The 20,914-nt window shown below is 61.9% G+C and overlaps 1 protein-coding gene across 1 annotated transcript in view; it reads left to right on the top strand.

Moving 5' to 3' along the window:
• The window catches only part of CABIN1 (calcineurin binding protein 1), a gene marked incomplete at its 5' end in the record, with an annotated part of 148,772 nt that overhangs the window by 58,384 nt on the left and 69,474 nt on the right, over nucleotides 1-20,914 (top strand). The window contains 4 exons of the mRNA XM_007957396.1: nucleotides 324-585; nucleotides 4,697-4,957; nucleotides 9,437-9,588; nucleotides 10,145-10,320. Of these exons, the coding sequence (XP_007955587.1) occupies nucleotides 324-585; nucleotides 4,697-4,957; nucleotides 9,437-9,588; nucleotides 10,145-10,320 (851 nt within the window). The remainder of the gene's footprint in view (nucleotides 1-323; nucleotides 586-4,696; nucleotides 4,958-9,436; nucleotides 9,589-10,144; nucleotides 10,321-20,914) is intronic.

Below are 20,914 nucleotides of genomic sequence, written 5' to 3' on the forward strand. Positions count from 1 at the left end.
TGGTGGTGGCGGCATAGTGGGCCCTGTGGCAAGCCCCAGGGGGATTTCTCGGGGCGGGTCCTGCGCACCTATGAGGTGCAGGACAATTACAGACTCCTTATGTCTTGAGTGCCCCCTGGAGCTCCATTCTTGGCATGGGTCTTCACACAGTAGGAGCCAAGTAGGAACAAGGCTCTGGGTAGCTGGTCCAGGCAGGGCTCAGAGTTCACGCTTGGGGAGCCAGGGTGAACGCTGGCTCGTGGCCCCTTGCCCTCCAGCTGGGCGCCACAGCTGCAGCTGCCGGGACAGCCTGTGATGAGGTGGTCCTTCTGTCGCGGCCACAGGTTCGATTCCTGGGCAGGCATGGCCCTGGCCCGGGCCAGCCGCATCCAGGACAAGCTCAACTCCAACGAGCTGAAGAGCGACGGGCCCATCTGGAGGCACGCCACCCCCGTGCTGAACTGCTTCCGACGGGCCCTGGAGATCGACAGCTCCAACCTGTCTCTGTGGATCGAGTACGGCACCATGTCCTACACCCTGCACTCATTCGCCGCACGCCAGCTGAAGCAGTGGAGGACTGAGCTCCCCCCTGAGGTCGTGCAGCAGGTGAGGGGGCGGACGGTGGGGCTCATCCTCACGGCTGCGTGAGGCGGTGACGATTCGCCCCTCAAGGGGCAGGCTCCTCAAGGAGGCCCCAGGGGGCTTGGTGGCAGCTCGGTGACAGTGCGATGGACACTTCAGGCCTCGGCTCTGCTTACCCGTCAAGGGGCTGAGCTGGTGCTGCCATGGCGGAGGCCACCTCTTCCTGTCCCTCCAGGGGCAGGCTCGGTCTGCTAGTCCTCGGCCGTGCCCTGGGGCCTGGCAGCCTCCCTGGGTGTTGGTGGGGAGCGCTCTGCTGCGGGTACTGGGTGTCCAGCTTGGGTTGTGCTAAGCAGGGAGCTTGGAGGAGCCATATCAGCACGTCCACGTTTGTGGCAGTGAGAGCCGTGGTCAGAGCGGCCTCCAGGGAAGCCAGAGGGCCTGGTGGCCACAGACAGCGTGTCTGTGCACAGGAACCAGACAGGATGGTTGCAGTGCTGACACTTGCTGTTGACAACAACAGCTTGTTGGCAGCACTGAATGGGGCAACACCCGAAATCAGCACTTGGCAGTCAGGGTGCTGCTCTGCCCACCCCACCAGCATGTGTCCTTGAGGGCGGCCTCTGAGGGGGTACCATACCCCCACCCGCCTTGTGCACTCTGCCTCCCCAGCCCCCCAGGAGTCCCCTGGTGTCCATGTCCCTAGGCCTTCTGCCCGTGGTCTCTGTCATGGATCCCAGCTGCCCTACCTCTTGGTCTCCATCTCCCCCAGCCCCCTGATTTCCATGTTCCCGTCCCCCATCCTCTAGTCTCCTTCATGGATCCTGGCCCCCGCCCCCCAGTCTCCGTGTCCCCCAGCCCCCTGGTCTCCATGTCCCCTGGCACCCCACCCCCTGGTCTCCATCTTCCCAGCACCCTGCCCCGTGGTCTACGTCTCCCCTGGCAACCCACCCCGTGATCTCCATCTCCATCTCCCCAGCACCACACCCCCTGGTCTCCATGTCCCCTGGTCCCTGCCCCCTGGTCTCTATGTCCCCTGGCCCCCTGCCCCCTGGTCTCCCTTCCCTGGCCCCCCGCCCCCTGGTCCCCGTGTCCCCTGGCCCCCAAACCCCTGGTCTCCGTGTCCCCTGGTCCCCGCCCCCTGGTCTCCATCTCCCTCACACCCGGGTCTCTGTGTCCCCAGGCCCCCTGCCCCCTGGTCTCCGTCATGGACCCAGACCCCTGCACCGGGGGAGCTGGGGAAGGACGGTCATAGGGCAGCTCCGATGTGAACATCCTTGTGCTGTGGTGACGGCTGTTGCTGCCGCACCTCCTCCCCGTAGCCGTGGGCCTCCCGATCTGTCACTTGACACCTGTGACCTGCTGCTCTGTGTGCAGACAGGGCAGATCAGAGGCCCAGCCCTGGTCCCACCTGGCTCTTCCTCAGTGCTTGTCCACCGGCCCCACCCTCCCTCTGTACGCCCTGGCATCACCCCGAGCCCGGGGCTCCCCAGGCCCCAGCTCGCTCTCTGTGTCCAGAGTGCACAGGCGTGGCCGTCCAGCTGGGCCACAGCTCCGCCCTCACTGCCTCGGGCCTGGGCAGCGTGTGAGGCCAGGTCTTCCGGTGAGACGGAGCACGCGGGCGCAGCCCTGCCCCGGCAGCCTAGGGCCACGGTGGAGGGCGGGGCGGCGGCCCTCGGTGGCCCTGTTCACGAGCTGGTGTTGGAGCTGCCGTGGGGCTGTGCCCCGGCAGAGCTGGGGAGTGGAGTCTGTCCGTCACCGCAGGACTCGTTTACTCTCATGTTCTGCCAGGGACAGCATCCTCTGTGAGGCAGAAGCCTCCCCAGGCTGCTCCCAGCGCAGTCCCCCCCTGCCTCAGGGACTGCCTGGCAGGCTGTGTCCAGACGTCTCCAGCAGACACCAAGGCTGTAGCTTTCTCTCCTGACCTGAATCCCATCACACCAGACATGGCACTTGGCTCCCTTTCTGTCCAGCCTCACGTAGCTGGGCTCAGCCCGTGCTGGTTCCCGTGGCCCTGGAACATTGCCTCCTGCTCAGACGTGCTTGACTGTCTCATGCAGAAGCGCCAGGCTGCATTCTGTCTCTGTCGCCACGGCCCTAGGAGTCTGGTAGCCAAAGCCACTACCGTGCAGTGCAGAGCCCACCTCCCTGGGTGGTGGCCCTGTAATGCAGACACTTTGGTTCTTGGGGTCTTTGCCATAGCCTCCTGCCCCAGTGCCAGATAGGTGTTCACAGAGCGAGAGCTTGGGGCAATGGGACGGGGACCTGTGCTTCCTGCCTGGGGAACTTACTTGTGTGAGCTTACTTGCTGCTTCCCCCCACGTGCTAGAGTGGGGCTCCCACCCCTGGCCAACCCATTCTGTCCCCTGCTTCCTCTGTACACGGCTTCTCGGGCTGGCCTCAGGGTTGATCTCCCAGGAGCCACTGCCCGGGCCCCTCCCAGTGTCAGGTACGGCAGGCCCGCGGGTCTCCTGGCAGACAGAGAGGCTGTTCCGGGCCTCCGGCCCTGCAGTGCATGGTGGGGACCTGGCCGCCTGGCTGTGGGCGCCGTCCTGGGTTTATCATCTGATAGGGCAGGCGACCCGACGCGCACATTGAGCTTTATGGCTGCAGACAGGCTGCGGGGCGCTGATCGGGACAGGCATGCGGGGTAGTGGTGTTGGCTCTCAGGCACCGAGAGTCTTCTGCAGGCCAGGTGGCAGCTGGGACGGGAGCTGCTGGTCCTGTCGCAAGGCATCGCTGGGGCGGTTTGGCAGGAACGCCTGGTCCCCCTCATGGCCGGTGCTGACCAGTGCCCCGACTTGAGGCTCATGTGGAAGAGACCGCTGGTCGGGGTGCATGCCCCACCAAGGATATGTGGCAGGAGGGGCCTAGCAGATTCAAGCCTATTTGCTGTGACTTTGCCTTTCTGTCCTCATGAGCCAGGCGGCCAAGGTACAGAGCCCCGGGCCTGCAGTGCATGTGTGTGCTCCAGGGGCCGGGCGCTCGGCCTGCCGCTGCGTGTCATCGTGGCGCCCAGTCTGGGCAGCGACTCTCCACAGCCTCTTCTCTTGGTGGGACCACTGCATAGCTGGTCGGGGGCCGCCCAGCGCTCACACACTCCAAGCGGGACACCAGCCCAGCAGCGGCTCGAGTCCTCCTGGAGGGATGTAAAGGAATCACTGCGTTGGTGCAGCCTTTGTCCTGCCCTGTGTAGCGGGCTCCTGGCTCCTGTGGCCGTTGCCTCCCAGGAAGGCCTGGCAGAGCACAGGCCCCCTGTGTCAGCCCCAGGCTCTTGGAGCTGGGTACTGTGGGGAATGAGCCTCCCTGAGCCTGTGCCTGCAGGGCAGCCAGGTGGGAGGGCTGGGCCGTGTCCTGCAGGCGTCCGGCTGCTTCACTGCACCCAGTCCCGTCTGCCACCAAGCCTGGCGCATGAAGGGGGCTCTGGAGCCTTGGGGTGCTCGCAGCTGCCGCTCTGTGGGCCCACGAGCGCTGTCCTCCCTCAGCTCCCAGCCCTGGGCTCTGACATGAAGGGGCGCCTGGGGACGGGTAGTGGGTGTTCCTGCCTAGAGTGGGGGGCCCAGGGAGAGCGCTCGCAGAGCAATGGGTGCTCACAGAGGGATGCCTGCAGAAGGACTGGCCTGAGCTGGAAGGCCCTGGCTGTTGGCCTTCAAGCTGACGGTTCCATCCTCTTGCGTGCGTGGCAGGCCCCGGAGGCCATGGCTGCCAGCAGACTGAGTCAGTGCGGCTGGGCTGAGGCCCAGGAGTTCACTGTGACTAGCACCTGAGGACAGGAAGAGGCCCTCTTGTACCCTGGGGTGCATGCCCTCACAGCCGGTGTTGTGGATCAGCGTGAGGCCTTCCGAGCCTGGCTCCATAGGCTGAGAGAGGGAGCTGCCTTCTTGGAGGTCCGTCCCTGAACCTCAGCTCAGCATCTCCTTTCAGTGATGGGCAGTGTCCCGGCTGTGAGGGCCCCGCCCCCGGTGTCCTGGCTCTCGGGAAACCCCCACTCCCTGGTGTTCAGCTCTGAGGGGCCCGTCCTCCCCGGTGTCCAGCCGTGAGATAGTGGTTGCAGCTGTGAGTCCTAGATCAGTGAGAGGACACAGTATCTCAGAGCCGTCCCAGGGCTCGTCAGGGAGCGTGCGCGGTCTCGTTGCAGATGGAGGGGCGCCGTGACAGCATGCTGGAGACGGCGCGGCACTGCTTCACGTCGGCGGCCCGCTGCGAGGGTGATGGTGACGAGGAGGAGTGGCTGGTCCACTACATGCTGGGCAAGGTGGCTGAGAAGCAGCAGCAGCCGCCGGCCGTCTACCTGCTGCACTACCGGCAGGCCGGCCACCACCTGCACGAGGAGGCCGCCCGCTACCCCAAGAAGATTCACTACCACAACCCCCCCGAGCTGGCCATGGAGGCCCTGGAGGTGAGGTGCACGCTGGGCGGGCACACGCCCCCTTCCTGTGCTCGGCAGCCCGGCGCCGTGACCGGCAGGCAGCCCGTCAGAGGGCAGCCTGCGCCATCTCTGGGAAATGGGCCTTTTGTTCTCCCTGAGAAGCACGTCTGTCTGCGGGCACCTGCGGGTTCTTAGTGGCAGGAGACACACAGGGCCTCCTCACAGGGCAGGATGAGGGCAGGGCTGCCCAGGTTCACCTGAGACAGCCGAGGCCCAGCAAGGCCATGGTGGGCCAGGGCACCTGTGCTGTTGGGGCTGAGGGGGACGGCAGCTCCCTCCCTGACATGAGAGTCTTCCCGCACAGCTCACAAGAAGGGCAGGTCTACGCTCCCTGGGTTTCCTGTGGCTTCCAGAACGTCCCACCACTACAGCTCCCCTCACACCCACAGCAGGCCCGTGGCAGGCTGGCAGCCGGGTAAGGCCTGCTGACTCAGTAGGTGAGGCTGGGCCTCAGGACATGGGCGCCTCCCAGGCCCTGAGCTCCCCAGCGTCACCCTCCTGAAGACACGTGTCCTGCTGGAGGCTCCTGGGACGTCGGGGCAGAATCCACTGCCTGCTCGTTCGTTCTCTCTGTACCCTTATGAAATTTTTGTTTTTCTAGTTGTTGGGTTAATGCTGATTTGTGGTTAGAAAGGACAGAGCCGGAAAAATTAAACATGTCCGTAGAGAATTAAGGGTGCTTCCGCCCCACTGTGGCACAGGCACACCCCGTTTCCCATACACGCTCTGCAGAGGCTGGGTCTCACTCAACCTGGCAGGGTGGTGGCCACCTGTGTCTGCAAGTCTGTCAGGGTCATTCTCCCAACAGCCTGGGCTTATTTCCTGTCTCTGTGTCCCTGGTTGGTCACTCTTGCATCATCACGGGCTTTCTTATCATGCTGGTGCATACTCCTAGACTGTAATGGGGCAGCCACATGACGTTCACGAGCACCGGGAAACCAAAATACGTGTGGTGCACCTTACCGCGGGGCTCTGGAGCCAACCCCACAGTGTCCCTGAGTGCCGGAGCTGACCCTGTAGTGTCCCTGAGTTCCGACTGTGGTCCCTGTCACCGCTCGGGGGTGCGTCCTCCCCTTTCCAGACTCTTCCCTGTGCCTGCGTAAGTGCACAGGCATGTCTTCTTACCTCTGCAACCTGCCTTTCTCATTGGACGAGTTGAATGATGCTGTGTGGACCCCTTCCCTGTCCCGCGTCCTGTCATTGGCAGCTTCCCAGAGCAGCCCTTTCTCCGTGGGCACGACCCCCCTCTCCACATTTTGCCACAACACAGGCAGGCTGTGCGAGTCCTGGTGCGTGTATCAGTCAGCACCTCCAGAGTGTGTCCAGGACTGAAGTCCAACACGAGTCTAACAGCTCACTGAGCATTCTGGCCGGCACAGTCCCCCCACCGCCAGTGGTGGTGCCTGTGGGCCCTGCTGCCCCTCTGTGCTCATCCTGAGTCGTTACTATTGGCTAACGCCATGAGCAAGGAGCTGCAGGGGCACGGTGGTTACGGCATTTGGCTGCCAACCAAAAGACTGGTGGTCTGAACCCACCAGCTGCTCTGTGAGAAAAAGATGAAGCAGTCTGCTTCTGCGACAGTTGACAGCCTTGAAGACCCTGTGGACGCAATTCCACTCTGTCCTCTAGGGGCGCTGTGAGTCAGTATCAACTCCACTGCAGTGGGTGTGGTTTGGGCTTTGCTTCGGTAAAGACTGACAGCCTTGGAGACCCTGTGGGCAGTTCCACTCTGTCCTCTAGGGGCGCTGTGGGTCAGAATCAACTCCATGGCAGTGGGTATGGTTTGGGCTTTGCTTCTGTGAAGACTGACAGCCTTGGAGACCCTGTGGGCAGTTCCACTCTGTCCTCTAGGGGCGCTGTGGGTCAGAATCGACTCCATGGCAGGGGGTTAGTGCAGTGACCAAATAAACAAAAAAGCCTCATTTTTTTTTTCTGTAAATTTTTGTTGCTGTTGTGATTTGGATGAAAGTTTACACTGCAAATTCATTTGCCACACAGCAACTCATAACACACTTTGTTTCATGACATTGACTGTAATTCCCAACAGTGTAACAGCTCTCTTCCCACTTTCTCCGTATAGTTATCTCTTCCCTGGGTTGTTCTTCTCTATGCATTCTTGTCCCTTGAGTCGTCTTCCTCTGCAAACACTGCCTTTCTGTTCTCCCATGATTGATCGCTCCATGGAGTGTATCTACCTGATGTAAATGTTCACCCCATATGCCTGTCTATTGTTTGGCTGGAGGCTGAGTGAGTTTAGTTCCAGACCTGAAGGGTAACTGGGGACCATACTCTAGGGGGTCTCACCAGGCTTTTCATACCAGTAAGCATGATGGTTTTTATGGTTCTGAGTTTTCATACCAGTAAGCATGATGGTTTTTATGGTTCTGAGTTTTCATACCAGTAAACATGATGGTTTTTATGGTTCTGAGTTTTGTTCCACATTGTTCACCTCCTCTATCCAGGATCTCCTACCTAGTCCCTCTCAAAGCGAATGACAGTGGTAGTCAGGCACCATCTAGTTATATATAGGCTCACGTGGTCTGCCAGTCCCTCAGACTGGTCGTTTCCGTATAACACCTCGTTTTTAAGACAGGCCTTTTTAAGGTAGTCTGTGCTGAATGGCTTCCTGAGGCTGTTTCAGGCCCGCATGCTCAGGGTGCATCTTGAAGTGTGGGCGCACCGCCTCCCCGTAGAGCCTTCACCGCGCCTTCCTTGTCTCTGTCACTCCCAGCCCCAGGTCTCTCACACTTCCCGTGAGGGGACTGTGCCTGTCCTTGGAGGCATTTCCACAGTGGAGCTGGGGGAACCAAGACCCAGGGCTGTGGCGTGACCCGCAGGCTGGGGCCTGAGCCTGCCCTCCCAGCCCGCGGAGCCCACACTGTGCTTCTGGGCCTCCTTGGTGGCGGGAGCGCCCCAGCCTCGGGGAAAACGTGGCAGCGCGGTCTCCTCGGTGACTTTTCCTCCATGTTTGTCCCCTGCTATTCCTGGTGGGTTCAGTGAACAGGCAGGATAGTGGCCTTGGGGCCCAGGGGCTTTGGGCTGTGAAGCCTGGGCTGCAGAGATGGGGGCTGCGCGGCCGGCACCCTGCCACACTGCGCGGCTCTCACCAGAGCAGGCGTGCAGAGCAGAGTTCTGGGCGGTCCCCATCCCGTGCCGGTGTGCTCAGGCCGCTGTCTGGGAGCACGGGGCGCTGGCTGTCTGTCGGACATGTGTCTCGCTTTAACAGCAGTGTGCCCCAAATAGACAATTAGAGGGAAGATTCCGCCCTGCCATTGGGCTTTCCTTCAGAGTGCCTGACCTCCCACTTGGGGGAACTTGGCCCTCCCTGAGCTTGCCCGAGGCTCTCCTGCATCCAGAGGGGAGTTGCTGGGCCTGTGTTGCTGGGGTCTGCAGGTGGGCTGGAGGGGCTGTCACTTAAATGCAGGCGTGGTCCTCTGTCCATGATGCTCTTGTCAAGAGCGCTGCCCTGGGCCTGGGCCACCAAGCTGCTCACTGGGCTGGCCCCTTTGCACCTTCTCTAAAGAGCTCCTCTGGAGGAAGGGTGGCCCCCACAGCCCCAGTGTGTATAGGGCGTGTGCACCACCCCATGCTTAGGCGAGAAGGCAGGCCCCATGCTGTGGTGGTGTGTGAGTGGGGGACTGGCCATCTCAGGCCCCGGGCTCTGAGTGGTACGGCTTGTCTGAGGGGCAGGATGCAGGCTGGCCTTGGCTAGCCCTGACCCTGACCCTGGGCTGCCTTGAGCAGTTCACCCCTTTGTGAACTGAGGTGCACAGTGAGGGCTTGTGGGAGTGAAGTGGGCTCGTTGCCCAGCTGCTCACCACCCCTTGAGCCCACGTGTACAGGCATCTGGGGGCCTGGAGTGCTCAATCAAAATGGGTCGAGCTGTGCCATCTCGGGATTCCCCATTTACTGGGGCTGCAGGCAGGGTATGCACAGAAGCTGTGTACCCCCAGGGCTGCTCACCCCTGTGACCACGCATTTCCATGACTGTGCATACCCGTGGCTGCACACCCCTGCTGTGGCCACGCCCATCTGCTGTGGCCGAGCACCCCCATGGTCGTGTACACCTTGCGTGGCCACGCATCCCCATGGCTATGCACACCTTCCGTGGCCACGGATCCCCGTGGCCGAGCTCCCCCGTGGCCATGCACACCTTCCGTGGCCACATATCCCCGTGGCCGTTTGGTAGTGCTGTGCTTGCAGCTGAGGGTGCCTTCTCTCTCCCTGTCTCCCCCGCATGTGGCCGGGTCACTGGGCCACTGGGTCAGTGGGAATTGTCACTGTCCGTTTTAGTCTTCAGAGGCACTTTTCAGTCGCTTGTGGGTGGCAGGTCTGGCGCTAACCACCAGTGGCACGGGGCCGCATCTCTCCCTCGGCCGTGGTTGGCCGCTGCCTGGGGGATGAGCCGCAGCCCGCATGTACTAGCTGGTGCCCCGCTGTGTGTCCCAGGTGTACTTCCGACTTCACGCATCCATCCTGAAGCTCCTGGGGAAGCCTGACTCCGGAGTCGGCGCCGAGGTGCTCCTCAGCTTCATGAAGGAGGCCGCAGAGGGGCCCTTCGCCAGAGGCGAGGAGAAGAATACCCCCAAGGCTCCAGAAAAGTGAGTGGCATATGTGGTTGACAGCTCGCTATCCTGGGCTGGCGCTCACAGGTGCTAGTGAATAGAGGCCCTGGTCTCAGGTTCATCTGGAACACTTGACACCTGGGCACGGCTGCTGGGCCTGCCGTGGCCGGGAGGTTCCGACCACCCTGTCTGTTCTGCAGGGAGAGGGCCTTCTGTGGCCGGGAAGTTCTGACCAGCCCCTCTGTCCCCCAGGGAGAAGGCCTGCCGTGGCCAGGAGGTTCCGACCAGCCCATCTGTCTTCCATGGGGAGGAGGGCCTGCTGTGGCCGGGAGGTTCTGACCGCCCCCTCTGTCCCCCAGGGGGACGGCCTGTCATGGCCGGGAGGTTCTGACTGCCCCCTCTGTCCCCCAGCGGGTCGGCCTGCTGTGGCCAGGAGGTTCTGACCACCCCATCTGTCCCCCAGGGGGACGGCCTGCTGTGTGTGGCCGGGAGGTTCTGACCACCCCGTCTGTCCTGCAGGGAGAAGGCCTGCCGTGGCCGGGAGGTCCCCTGTTATGGCCGGGAGGTTCTGACCACCCCGTCTGTCCTGCAGGGAGAAGGCCTGCCTGGTGGATGAGGACTCCCGCTCTTCGGCTGGGCCGCTGCCAGGCCCCGGAGCCCCTGTCCCCTGCTCTGGCCCAGGTCTGACATCCCCACCTTACACAGCCACTCCGCTTGACCACGATTACGTCAAATGTAAAAAACCCCAGCAGCAGGCGACGTTGGACGGTACAGTCTCTGTCCCCCCCGCCAGCCAGGCGGCACGCCAGCCCTGGGGACGGGAGGGCTGCGGGCGAGCAGGCGCGTGCTTGGGCGGGCAGGGCGGGGTCCGAGCAGCACGGGCAATGCCACAGCTCTCATTCACCTCATGACGCCTGTCCTCCCGAGACATGCACGTGCCACCTGCCTCATCCACCTGGCTGCGGGGAGGTGGGCGGCTGGGTCCCCTCGCTCGGAGCTTGCCCTTCCTGCTCGGAGACTCCATGGGGCAGCTGCCAGCATCTGGCTGTCAGCTAGGGGTGGCAAGGCTGTGACGCTGTGGTCTGTAATGGCACCATCCTTCTGACGGTCACAGGAGGGCGTGACCCTGGGTCAGCTGGGGCTTCACACAAGGCCTCCCACGTGGGAGGGGCAGGTGGCACCCCCTACTCACCCCCGCTGACATCAGGGGGTCTGCATGCTGGCCTCTTGCTCCATCTCCTCCTCACCCCTGCTCTGGGGACAGTGCCTCCTGGGGGCTGTGCTGGGGGCGTTGGGGGGCCAGCAGAGCAGAGCCCTGGCAGGCAGTGGAGGCACTGGGCCTCGCCCTTGTCGACCCTCCATCTCCTCAGGTCTGGGGACCGGGTTCTGCTCCCTACAGCGACCCCAGAGCCGGGCCTTCCCGGGTGGTAACTGTCGATGCTTCTGGTGGGGGGATATGCCTGGGGCACCGGACAAGATGGCGAGGGCCTAGCCTGCTGGGAGGGAGCACTCAGGCTCCAGCTGTCCGTGGAGGCCCACCCAGAGCGTTGTCCCGGAGAGCCAGCTTGCTATGTCCTGAGACAGGTGTGGGTTTGGGAGAGGCTCAGATAGGGGCTGGGGAAAGGCACAGATGGGGTACAGCACTCGGTTTCTCTGGGGAAGGACTCAAGGGACTGGACCTGATCCCTTCATGAAAGCAGTGGACATCTCAGCTCTGATCCGGGTGTGGCTCTGTTCATGGGTGTGGGTGTGAGAGGCGGGGTCCGTGTGTGTGTGTGTATGTGTGTGTGTGCACGCGCACATGCATGCACACACACTCCCCGGGGTGTGGCTCTGCTCATGGTTGTGGGTGTGAGAGGCTGGACCTGTGTGTGTGTGCTTCCTGGGTACAGCTCTGTTCATGGGTGTGGGTGTGAGAGGAGGGGTCCCTGTGTGTGTATGCTGCCCAGGGTGCGGCTCTCATCATGGATGTGGGTGTGAGAGGCTTGGTCCGTGTGTGTGTGTGCACATATGCACACTCCTTGGGGTGTGGCTCTGCTCGTGGGTGTGGGTGTGGGAGGCCAGGTCCATGTGTGTGTGCATGTGTGCACACTCCCTGGGGTGCAGCTCTTGCTCGTGGGTGTGGGTGTGAGAGGCTGGGTCTGTGTATGTGTGTTCCCCAGGGTGCAGCTCTGCTCATGGGTGTGGGTGTGAGAGGCTAGGTCCCTGTGTGTGTGTGCTGCCTGGGGTGTGGCTCTGGTCGTGGGTGTGGGTGTGAGAGGCCAGGTCCCTGTGTGTGTCCTCCCCGGGGTGCAGCTCTGCTTGTGGGTGTGGGTGTGAGAGGCTGGGTCCATGTGTGTGTGATGCCTGGGGTGTGGCTCTCTGTTCATGGGTGTGGGTGTGAGAGGCCGGGTCTGTGTGTGGGTGTGGGTGTGAGAGGCTGGGTTTGCGTGTGCTGCCTGGCCACCCTCCCTGAATACACACCCCTGCCTGTCCCATCACCCCGTCCGTCACTGTGGTCCCAGGGGTGGATCCCTTGCTCCTCTGCACTCACGCCCACTGACATTCTCGACGCAGGTCCATGTCCCTCCCTCTCAGGTAGTTCAGTGGACAGAGAAACACAACCCAGCCAGGCCAGTCTTCCCGGGAGGGGCTGAAACAGCGTCAGAATTACCTGCTCAGGAGCTTGTCCCGTGAGATCTAACAGACACTGACGCTGCAGGAGACGGGGGTGTTCAGTGGTCCCCATGCTGTGTGCCCCTGCTCACTGCGCACACCTGGGCCGGGGGCACCAGCACCCTTCACACACACACACACTCACATACTCACACCCTATGTGCCCCTGCTCACTGCACACACCTGGGCCGAGGGCACCAGCACCCCTCACACACACTCACATACTCACACCCTATGTGCCCCTGTTCACTGTGCACACCTGAGCCGGGGGCACTAGCACCCCTCACACACACACTCACACCCAGTGTGCCCCGCTCACTGCTTGCTGGGCCCACAGCACCCCTCACACATATAGCCTTGCAGGTTTGGATGAGGCCCAGGGAGCTGTGCTCTCTCTGCTCATGGAGATAGTGATACCTCAATGTGGGTGCCCTCCTGGCACGGGACGGGGGCCGGCCCAGGGTCCCTGTACTGATGTCCACATGTGGCGGGGGATGCTGCTCCTGAGCCCTGGGTGGCACTGTGTGACAGGATGCTTCCTGCCCCTGTGGGTCTCTAGGGCACCAGGCGTGGGTCCCGAGGTTGCTCAGTGTGACATGTCAAACACAGTTAAAGAGAGTTTGCCACATGGACCCTTCCAGTGACGTAGCCACCAGGAGACCCTACCGCCACCTCCACCTGGCCCCAGCTCCACTCAGGCTGGCCACGGGCACTGTCTTGGCCTACACCTCCTGACCCTTGAGACAGGGTGTCCATGCGGTATGGGCTTCAGCCAGGTGAGCACTGACCCCCTCTCCTGTCACAGGCTGCAGCCAGGTGACCCTCTCTCCTGAGGCAGCTTGCAGCTGTACGTTTGAACAGAGGCACTGTTCTGTCATGTGTAGAGTCGCTGGTGGCCTTGGGTGGAGGACACTTGGCCCCTTGGCCTCAGGGACTAGCCTCATGTCTCCTGTGGCAGGAGGACGGGGGTCAGTGCTTACTCTGTAATAGGACAGATTAGAATCTCGGAACTCAGCCTACAGCAGCCCCGCCGTGCCCTGTACCAGGGGCAGAGAGGGCCACCCAGCTGCGTCCTGTGACAGGAGGACGCGGTCAGTGCTCAGCTGGCGCAGGGCTCGGCTGACAGTGCCCAAAGGATGTGGAACCGGCTCCCTGTTGAGAGGAGCCCTGTGCCACCGAGGGTACACGAGCCCATAGCCAGCTCTGGGGAGGGGGACCAGCATGCAGCCCTCAGGAGTCAGGCCCAGAGAGGCCGTGCCCAGACCCGCCCGGCACCCCTTCCAGAGCAAAGCCTCCGGTCTTCTGGCTGCTGGCGGACCTTTCCCTCGGCCTGCTCTGCCTGGTCCTGCACCAACGACTTAGGGAGGGACCCCTTCTAGGAGCATGTTAGGGTGCATCAGCGCCCCGCTTAATGTTCACGTCCATCCACTGATGGGCACCGAGTTGCCTGCCCAGCGTTGCTGAGCAAAGCAAGGACGGCACTCAGCAGGAACCCCAAGCCTCAGCTGCAGGGCTGGTGCTGTAGGTGGTCTGAGAGTGGTCCTGGGCGCTGCAGCACTGGTGCCCCGTCCCCGCCTCTGCATACCCTCGCTCACGTGCTGAGGCCCGTTGGCGTCGCCGACTCCTGTTTGGTGCAGGATTGGGGGATGCGCGAGTATTCCCAGTCACATTGGGGTGACTTGTTTAGTAGCAGCCTCGTGGAACCCAGAGGCCCTCTGTGCCACCCATGCTGGGCTCAGAAACGCCCCCACCCCCAGCCGGTCAGAAGCCCTGAGGCCTCGAGTTCTCCGACACCCCTCAGCTCATTCACAGCCAGTGCCTGTCTGGCAGCAGGAGGGGCAGCTCTGGGGAACCGACCAAGACCTCAGTCACGTACGGTGTGTGCGCATGTGTGAGCGTGTGCCTGCTCTGGGCTGGACTCAGGTGCATCACTGTCTCCACAGCCCCTGGCAGCCTCGGCAGTGGGGTCCTTGTACATGAGAACAGGACGCCAGGGTCCATGGTGCTCAGCTAGGACCACCAGCCTGTTGCCTTGGAGCCTAGAGCTGCTGTGTCCCCTTCCCCCAAGTGGGGCGATGCCCACACACCTGCAGAACGGGTGGACCCACAGCTCCGAGGCCTTAGGGGTGTGTCCAGGGCAGCTCTGGGGAACTGACCAAGACCTTTGTGGTCTGAGCGTCGTGCTCCCTGTTGGCTCAGCGGGCCGGAGCCAGAGAGGCGACCAGGGCAGGCCTTCCTGCGTGATCATTCTGGGTCTGAGCCCTTCCAGGTGTTGATCAGTCCAGGACCAGTACACGAGACAGCACTGGGCCCTGCTGCAGTCCCCTGCAGGGCGGCTGCAGCCAGTTGTGCCAGATCAGAGACCTCCTGCTGGGGTGGGAGGCCTTCTAAGAGACAGAGCTTGGGCGAGCCCTGCAGGTGTTACAGGGCACCAGCGAGGCTGGGGGAGCAGGCTGGCTTCTGGGGCCCATCTACAGCAGGACCGAGAGCACTTGGGCCTTGTGGGAACGCGTCATCCTCCCCTGCCTGCCATCATGCCGTCATTGTCACTGTCACTGTGCTGTGTCTGTCTGTGCTCATGCCCACCCGCCCTCACCCCTCCACCAGTATTGCCCGTGCTGTCCCTGATCCCGACCCACTCTGTCCTCCTCCAGGCTGTCTCTTCCTGCTTTCACCTGTCACGGCTCGCTCCGGGACAACCCAGGCACACGCTTGGCCCGCAGCCCGGCTCCCTGTCACCGGGACGGGGTCCCGTAGAGGCCGCTGCCTGGGGTTTGCAGCGTATGTGCTGTGCTTGCCTCCTGCCGCTGCCTGTCCTCCTGGTTCTGACCAAGCGCTGCAGCGGGCGCCCGTGCCCTGTCGCCAGTCAGGCATCCTGGTCCTTTGTCTCCATGGCTTTGCTCGTTCTTGTGTGCACATGCACATACATGCACACACACAGCCCAGCACAGGCCCTGACAGCAGGTTCTCTTTGCATGGACAGATGTTGTGGGAGAACACAGAGTGGCTGAGCCGGTCTGTGGTTGACAGGATCCAGACTGTCAGGGCACTGCCCAGTGGTCCCCACTGCCTGCCTCCCTTCCTGGGGAGCAGGGGAGAGCCCACTCAGAAAGGAAAGCTGTGTACCTGCAAGCAGACCTCCTCTAATGAGAGGGTGTTGTGGACCGGGCTGTCTCGTTGGCTCCCAGGCTGGGGACAGGGAGCAGCCTGTCTTGCTGGCCCCAGGCTGGGGGTGGCTGCTGGGGATAGGAAGTGGGCTGTCCCACTGGCCGCAGGCTGGACACAGCTCCTGGGGATGGGGAACAGGCTGTCCCGCTGACCCCCAAGCTGGGTATGGCTCCTGGGAACGGGGAGCAGGATGTCCTGCTGGCCCCCAGGCTGGGCATGGCTCCTGGGGACAGGGAGCTGCTGTCTGTCAGCCATAGACCAGGAACCTTCATTGTTCCCTCCTCTTACTTTCTAAAACCTAATGGTGGCCTTAACTGAGGACCTGCTGTGTGTCCTGCGTGGAAGTGGGTGCCACGGAGGGACGCAGAGGAGGGTGCTGTGATCCTTGCCAGCCAGGCTCGTTAGGTCCCTAGATGTAATGCATTGAGTGCTTGGTACCATCGGGTACTGTGAGCTGGAGGACATGGGCTGGGAGGGCTTCCTGCAGGAGGCGATCTCCAGCCTGGGACTTGCAGGGCTAGTTGGGGTGGTGACAATGGGAACAAAGATGTGGAAAACTCCGAGGTGACTGGGGGGGTGGAGAGAGGTTCTGCACGCAAGCCTGGGAGACCAGCTGGGCCTGGCGGGAGGCTCCCAGCTGTGGGCAGAGGGTGGCGTGGTTCCAGCATCTCTGCCACACTCTAAATGAGACACCCTGCCCCAGTGTCCTCCGTGGGATGTTGCAGAGAGCGGGAGGCACCGTCTCTCTCCAGCAGCCGCTGCTGTTCCTGGCACCTGTGTCAGGAGAGGCCATGGGGAGCACATTTAAAGCCTTGCTTAGCTGGGGGAGCAGAGTGGTGAGCAGAGAGCATATGAGGTGAGTGTGAGCACTACGTGTGCTCGGTGAGTGTGCAGTGGGATATGCAGTGAGCGTGGAAAGGTGAGTGTGAGTGGTGTGTGTGTGTAGTGAGTACACACTGAGTATGAAGAGTGAGTGTGCATGCTGAGTGAAGAGTGAATGTGTAGTGGGTGTGCTCAGTGAGTGTGCAGTGGAGGGGTGTGGTGAACGCCTGTGATGTGAGGTCAGGGTGAGCAGTGAGTGGTGAATGGTGAGCGTGAGCTGTGTGTAGGGGGGTGATTGAGGTGAGTATAAGCACTGTTGAGTTGAGCATGAACACAGGATGTGCAGTGAGTGTGGTGGGCATGAGCAGTGAGCATGTGGTGTGAGTGGTAAGTGTGAGGTGGGCATGAGCACTGGGTGTGAGCAGTGAGCGTGGTATGAGCGGTGAGTGTGGGGGGCATGAGCGTGAGTGGTGGGCATGAGTGGGGAGTATGTGGTAAGTGTGAGAGGTGAGGTGGGCATGAGCACTGTGAGGTAGGCTTGAGCATGTGAGTGAGTGGTGAGTGTGAGGTGGGCGTGAGCACTGGGTGTGAGCAGTGAGCGTGGTGAGTATGAGCGGTGAGTGTGGTGAGTGGTGGGCATGAGCAGGGAGTGTGTGGTAAGTGAGCAGTGTGAGGTGGGTGTGAGCAGTGTGAGGATGAGCAGTGAGCATGTGAGTGTGAGGGCATGAGCAGTGAGTGGTGAGTGTGAGGCGGGTGTGAACAGTGAGTGGTGTGAGGTGGGTGTGAGTGGTGGACGTGAGTGTGGTGTGAGTGTGGTGTGAGTGGTGAGTGTGAGATGGTTATGAACACAACATGAGTGGTGAGCATGTGAGTGAGCTGTGAGGTGGGTGTGAGCACTGAGGGTGAGTGGTGAGCATGAAGTGAGTGTAAGGTGGGCATGAGCACTGAGTGTGAGGTGGGCGTGAGTGGTGAGAGCATGTGGAGAGTGGGTGGTGAGTGTGTGAGGTAGACGTGAGCACAGAGTGTGAGTGTGAGCAGTGAGCGTGTGGTGAGTGAGTGGTGAGTATGAGGTGGGCATGAGCACTGAGGGTGAACGGTAAGCATGTGGTGTGTGTGAGGGGCATGAATACTGTGAGTGGTGTGAGGTGGACGTGAGCACTGTGAGCGTGAGTGGTGGGTGTGAGCAGTGAGCATGTGGAGAGGTAAGTGTGAGGTGGGCGTGAGCACTGAGCATGAATGTGAGCAGTGAGTGTGTGGTGAGCGGTGAGTGTGAGGTGGGCGTGATCACTGAGGGTGAGCAGTAAGCATGTGGTGATTTAGCGGTGAGTGAGGTGGGCGTGAGCACTCTAAGTGTGAGTGGTGGGTGTGAACAGTGAGCATGTGAGTGTGAGGTGGGCATGAGCACTGAAGGTGGGCATGAGCACTGAAGGTGAGCAGTGAGTGAATGGTGAGCAGTGGGTAGGAGTGGTGAGCAGTGGGCGAGGGATGAGTGGGGAGTGTGAGGCGGGCATGAGCACTGTGAGTGTGAGCAGTGGACGTGAGTGGTGAGCTAGTACAGGCAGCAAGCCCACACGGTGGTGCATGGCAAGGTCAGTTCTCCCCTCAGATGTTGGGGTCCAAGCGGGCAGCACCCCCGTCTTGAGTGTGGTGGAGCTGCTCGGCCAGCCTTGGAGTGAGCATGGCAGAGAAGGGGCTGGGCGCGCCTGGGTCTGGCGGGATTGACCGCGTCTGCCCACCCACTGCCACCTGTGTGTGGGCCTCTCTCCTGGCCACAGGGTCCCTGGTGTCCCCCCCATGTCTCTGCTGTGTCCTGTGTGTCTCTCTCCCAGCCTGCGAGGTCCCTGGTGTCCCCTTTGTGCCTGTTCTGTGTGCTGTGTGTGTCTCCTCACCCACAGGGTCTCTCTGGTGTTCCCTCTATCTGTCCTGTGTGTCTCTCCTGACCCACGGGGTCCCTGGTGTTCCTTCTATGTCTGTCCGGTGTCTCTCTCCTGGTCAGTGGGGTCCCTGGTCCTCTCTGTGTTTGTCCCTGGTGTCTCCTCTGTGTCTGTCCTGTGTCCTTTGCGTCTCTCCTGGCCCATGAGGTCCCTGGGCCCCTCTGTGTCTGTGTGTCTCCCCTGGTGCGTGGCATCCCTGGGACCCTCTGTGTTAGTGCTGTGTCCTATCTCTCCTGACCCACGGGGTCCCTGATGTCCCCTCTGGGTCTGTCCTGTGTCCTGTGTGTCTCTGCTGAGCCACAGGCTCTCTCATGCCCTGTGTCTATCCTGTGTGTCTTTCCTGGCCCGTGGGGTCTCTGGTCTGCAGGTGGCATCCAGCCCGCACAGAAGCCTCTGCTCCCACTAGCCCTGTGTCCTTATGGTGGCAGAGGCCAGTGTGGCTGACTGTTGGCTGAAGGGTCTCCCAGGTTTGCTCCGTGTTTCCCTGCTTGGGGACCTGCTGTGCTGTGATCAGCGAGCATCTGTGACCTCTTTGAAGTCATGTCCTGCCATTCCAGTGGTGCACCCACATGTCCTAATCCCCCCCACTTGCCCCTTGTCAGTGAAGACCCCTTTGGGGCTGCCAACAACATCCTGAGAAGGCCCAGAGAAGTGAAGGGAGCGACACAGGGATGAGGTCTTCCTGCGGCCAGCCAGGGCTCTCCCGTCTGCACCCTGGCTCTCCTGGCAGTGGAAGACGCTGGCAGAGGCTGAGAGGAAGGGCCGCAGGGCCCAGACATACAGACGGAGGTGTCCTTGGGACTAAGCTGTTGAGGGAAACATTTTGTTGTCTGGCGTTGAGCGTCACTTACCGTGAGCAAGTTTCATATAGGCAGGTCACGGAACATCGTGAAAAGCAGAGCCAGCCCTCGGGGCCCACTCTTGTTTCCTGTCCGTGGTTGGACAACCCCTCCCAGAGACTCTTCTCTGTCCACTCCGGAGCCCCTGGGACTGTCTGGGAGTCGTGGTCAGCATACAGCCATCCCCAGTACTTTGGGTCAGCTGAGGCTGGCTTTTCTGTAGAGAAGCTTCCATCTCGTGAGGCCCAGGGGCCTGGGAAAACCCCACCCTGTGGACTCGGGCTGGCGGTTGAGGGCGTGCGGACAGCAGGCCCCTCCCTGGCCCTCCTCCAGCTAGGCCAGCAGCTGCCACCTGGGAACATCGGGGACCGAGTGCACGGGAACCCCTCAGGACCCCGGGCCTGCAGGCTCCCAGATGAGACGAGATGTGACTGTTGGCTGAAGGGTCTCCCAGTGTTGCTCCGTGTTTTCCCTGCCTGTGATCAGCGAGCATCTGCGTCACAGAGGAGGTGGCCAGCAGCCAGGCCTCCCGTGTTCCCCAGGCCAGGACGCACCCCACCCCAGCCCCCCACCTCCCTTCTAGCAGGGCGTGTTGCCAGCGTGAGGGCCCGTGTGTGGTGACGGAGGCCCGAGTTGGGCAGCTGCCCATGAGGGAGCAGGAGGGGACGGAGCGGGAGGAGCAGGGCGCAGGTGCCGGGAGCACGGCTCCTTGAACTGCCTTCCTGAGCTAGTGGTGGCACAGACCCCATGAGCACTGCCTGCCTTGGGCCCCGTAGGTGGCCTTGGTCACAGCTGGGCTGAGGGCTGGTGCGGCATCAGCTCGGAGCCTCCGGGTGAAGCGGTGCCTCTCAGCCTCCTGGGGCTCGGCGTGGCCCGCTCTCCCTACTTGCCAGCTCACACGGGCCGCGTGGTGCTTTGTTGCTGCCGCCACCCACTGCTACTTTAAGACATGCTCCCGGCAGTCTCTGCTTAGCCAGGGCTTCTGACCAGTGGGCGGGGGTTAGGGAGCCCAGAGTGCAGCCCTGCCCCATGCACTGTGCTGTTGGAGACCAGGCCCTGCCTAGGAGGGCTGCCCCAGGAGGGTGCGCGCCCTCCAGGAGAGAGGGCCATTCCATTAAGCCAAGTCTCTGCATGTATACCAATCCCGACACAGGTTCCACCAAACAAGCGGGCCCTTCAGGCCACACAGCCAGTAGTTTGTGAGCTGGGAGGTGGCGTGCCAACACTTGGGACCGCGTCCCAGCTGGGCCTGTTTTCAGGGTGCCCACTGTGGGGCCTGCCCAGCCTGCAGTGATGCCCCTCAGGGAATGAATGTGCAGGACCCATCTCCCCAGAGCTGCTCCGACTCCAGGTGCAGGGCCTGTGTCTTTCTGAGCACCCCCCAACCCCATGTCCTCGGTGTCGGAGCTGGGGCTAGTGCTGCAGGGCTGGGCACGCCGGGCCCTCGCTCACAGATCCTGGGTATGTGCTAGGGACAGGCAGGAGCAGTGACCCTCATCAAGGCTTTATGGGAACTCTAGCTAAGGTCACCCGGCCCCTCACTGGCAGGTCTGGGACAGCTAAGTCCAGTGCCACAGTGACTCCATGTGGCTTTTGGCACCAGGAGCCTCCTTTGTCCTGCCCCCTTCCACAGAGTGAGTTGGCCAAGAGGCTGCCCCGCTGGTTCTCTGGAGAGGTGACCCCACACAGGGCCTTCGCATGTGGGCACTGGCCTGTCCCTAATTCCCTGTGTTCCTAGGAGCTGGTATCAGTTGGAGGTCTCTCAGATGGGCGGGGCTGCAGTTTAAAAGTGGGGAAGGTCACACAAGGGGAGCTGGGACCTAGCTCTCTTCCTTTTAGCTCATTGATCTTGACTTTCAGATTTGCAAAGTTCCAGACCAAACATGTACTCGTTTTCTGTGTTTTCTCTGCATTATGAGTCTGTTGGGTGTACCCCTTTCAGAA

This window comes from Orycteropus afer, unplaced genomic scaffold, assembly GCF_000298275.1.
Source record: "Orycteropus afer afer isolate SDZICR_OR568_19922 unplaced genomic scaffold, OryAfe1.0 scaffold00744, whole genome shotgun sequence".
NCBI lineage: Eukaryota > Metazoa > Chordata > Mammalia > Tubulidentata > Orycteropodidae > Orycteropus > Orycteropus afer.